Raw genomic sequence first — 3383 nt, 5'->3', positions numbered from 1 at the left:
TCATGTTTTGCCTCCAAAATTAAAGTAAGTTTAATTTTTCTAGGAGGAAGAAAAACTAATCCAGCAGGAACTAACCAGTTTGAAGGCGACAGTTTCAGCCCCCACCACAACACTTGTAAGTTCTGTGGGAACAGCAGGCCGAAGGTGAAGAAAAACAGTGTTCTCACTCTTTTTGCGAGGTGGAGTGTACAGGTTGTCTGCATTATAGATGTTTAATCATCATCACTAAAAGTTACCAATGTCTGTGGTTTTGCAGCACAGTTAAAATAGTGAGGACGCTGTGATTCTTTTTGATGTGAATAAACTGTAACAATCTGGTGCCTGGAGTCTGTCATCCTGTAGTTTCTGAAATAATACAGACAATGAAGCTAAATGATGAAATGGTTCCATCAAGTAATGTTCTTTGCAGGCTGACATTATTCTTATAATTAATTTTTGATGTATAAGAAGGTGTGCTTTGTTGTATGGACTGTTGCTCATGTCTGAGTTGCAGGAGTTGATATATTTTGGTTTGAGTTAGTTAATGCATATTTCAGTCCATGAGTGAGAGTTTTTGAAGGGAAAAATAAAGTTTTACCTCACATATAGTGAAAACCCATCCTAGGTCAATGTAGTGATTGGTAAAAAATAATTGGCATTAGCAGTGTGCTCATCTAACACTTCAGATAATTAATATTTATGTTAGTCTTAATTAATCTACTGTTGATCACATGCATGCTAATTAAAATAAGAACATTAGTAAGGGTGGTATATGGGGAGTTCTGCTCTTACAGAGATTCATAGTAAAGGAAAACTGTGAGTACCCTGATTCTACAAAATGTGTGTGAATGCACATATGCTTCTATTAGATAAAGTCTTCTACCTCATTAGGGCAGTGAAGAAGAACATATAACATGTCTGACTTAAAAGCCTCAATAATGTATTTTTGGTATTTCAGAGACTGATGAAAGAATGTATGGTGAGACTCATCTATTGTGAAATGCTGGGGTACGAGGCTTCCTTTGGATATATCCATGCAATCAAGCTTGCACAGCAAGGAAATCTTTTGGAGAAAAGAGTTGGTATGTGCGTGGAGCTGTAGCTTTACTACTATTCTCAAACTGTATTTTTAAGTTTCTTAGGATTTACAATTAATGTAAAAAATACAACTTAAAATGTTCTACTTTCTTGGTCTTGTTTCATAGTCCCTCACTTCTCTGAAAATAACTAAATCCCTAGTTCGTGAGCTGCTCTTTATCTGCTTGTAGAACAGAAAGCATGGGAAATTATTTTAAATCATCAGTTGTTCTTTCATTGTTTTGAATTGTGGCACCAATAAGTAAGTAATTTATGAGAACTTTTGTTAAAAAACACATCAAGCTGAAAATTAGTTTCTGTCAGGATCTGGTTTCTTTTTCAAGTACTGTAGTACAAGATTAGACAAAGATGTTAATGTCAGACAAATATTTTCTGTTTTGGTGCTTGAAGGATTTTTTTTTTTTTTTTAGTTATAGGAAATGAGGCAACTAGGGAGATCCTCATAGCATAGGTGCAGATGTTCCTGTGGAAATTTGAAAGGCTAGTTCAGATTTCTTTGAAATTTCATGCTCTTGTGATTTCCTTGCCTGCCAGTGTGGCTATTAACTTGTTTCCAGTAGATTTGTTTTGAAGTAGTTGTCAGCCTGTCTCGTCTGGAGAATTTCCTTGCAGTTGCTGATCAGCTGCCTAGTGAAGACATTTCTTCTTATTTGCAGAGAAAATGGTTTAACTCCAAGCAATACTATGTCTGCACACAGAGAAGGAAGGCAATGTCTTGCGGCATATGCTTGTTTGATATCCTTTGTTTGAATTTCATCTGGATCATCCACTCAAGTATTGGAGTTTGAGAGAATGCGGTACAAGTGATGATTTAAAGTTGCTTTATCCCTGAGTAATGAAAGCCAGTGTGCAGATGGTCTGGTAGGGATTAAGAAATTCTATCTTCACCAAACCTGGGAGGGCAGGTGGTAAGCTGTTTTGAAGAAAACTTTGTGACCTCTGTTAAGTGTCAAGAACCAATGTGTTTTGTTATTACTTGGTTTGAGACCTTTCCATAATAGGGCCCTTTTTGAGAAGGCTTTGGTGAAGCAGCATTTTTTTTTTAACTTTTTTGCATTAGGTGCCTAAAGTTCTCTGGACGCAAAGCGCCCTTGAGCTTTGATCTGGTAAAAGGCTGTTACCAAGCATGTGTGTGTGTTTTGGGGTTGTTGTTCTGCAGTTGTTACATGTGATATATGAGGATGACCTTGTCTGTTCTTGGTTCAGTGTACCAAGGTTTGTGTTAAGGAATTGTTGTCAGTTGATCCAGTCAAGATCAGTTACTCTCGTACCCAATGTGAGCCTCAATGAAAGAGCGAACTACATTTTTTCAGGTGTGCTAAGCTGGTCAAGTCCATAGTTTCGCAAGCAGATAGATCAAGCTGATAGCCCAGGCAATACAGTTACTTGTATCTAAGTTGTTAATTTTGATTGCTAATCCCTGGATGAACCAAGACCTTTTTTAAGATGTGTCTCAGTAATACAAATATTGCCATGAGTGTGGCACACCCACCCGCCCACTTTTAAGTCCCTTAGTTTGAAAGGAAAAGGGGTCTTGAAGAAGGTTTCTGGCAGGTTTCTTTTCTGGTGTTCTGGATTTGTTTCCTCCTTGTTAAGAAGTAACAAGGGAGTTTTTGGCATAGGATGGTGAATTTACTCTTCTCTATTCCAAGTTGAATATAAAATTTATTTGAAATGAAACTTTATTTTTTGAAAAAAGAGAAACAGAATTAAGGAAGTGCATTTGTGTTGTGTAGTCTAGAAGCAATATACTTTTCTCCATGCAGAGAAGATAGTAGTTTTCCAGGAGGTGTTTTCTGATGGTGCTCTTAGCTGCTCTTTAGCTGGAACAGTATTCTAATGTCTTATTTCTCACAGCTTGTGCAACTGCAACTTAATTATAGCTGGTTTGCCTGGAAATAAAAGAAAGTCTTGATATTTAACACAAGCAACTGTCATCCAGCAGTGGGTTTTTTTGTTGGGTTTTTGTAATTGTTTGAGTTAACCCTTCTTGTATTACAGACAGTCTTAAGTTTTCTATCTTGAAGTTGCATATTGCTTGAAAGTAGTAATGGAGGCTGCTTTCTTTTATAGGTTACTTGGCAGTTTCTTTATTTCTACATGAAAATGATGAACTGTTACTTCTACTTGTGAACACAGTTGTGAAGGTACAGTGTTTTTGGAGGTCTGGAGGTAAACTAAACTTGGACCAATTCTTCCTGTTTTGTGTCACACAACATCTAAGCTATGTACTCATTAGTTCTATCGTGCTCTCAATGTTGCTGTTTCTTTGGTTAGCAATAAAAATTTGAAATGGCTTTCCCTGG

General features: G+C 36.9%; 1 protein-coding gene across 1 annotated transcript in view; it reads left to right on the top strand.

The window, feature by feature from the left end:
- The first annotated feature begins 943 nt into the window (after nucleotides 1-943).
- The window catches only part of AP4E1 (adaptor-related protein complex 4, epsilon 1 subunit), a 21160-nt gene continuing 18720 nt past the window's right edge, over nucleotides 944-3383 (top strand). The window contains 2 exon segments of the mRNA XM_010291682.1: nucleotides 944-1061; nucleotides 3151-3224. Coding sequence (XP_010289984.1) covers nucleotides 944-1061; nucleotides 3151-3224 — 192 coding nt within the window.

Source organism: Phaethon lepturus, unplaced genomic scaffold (genome assembly GCF_000687285.1).
Source record: "Phaethon lepturus isolate BGI_N335 unplaced genomic scaffold, ASM68728v1 scaffold8307, whole genome shotgun sequence".
Classification (NCBI taxonomy): domain Eukaryota; kingdom Metazoa; phylum Chordata; class Aves; order Phaethontiformes; family Phaethontidae; genus Phaethon; species Phaethon lepturus.
This window is presented reverse-complemented; position numbering and strand designations above follow the sequence as displayed.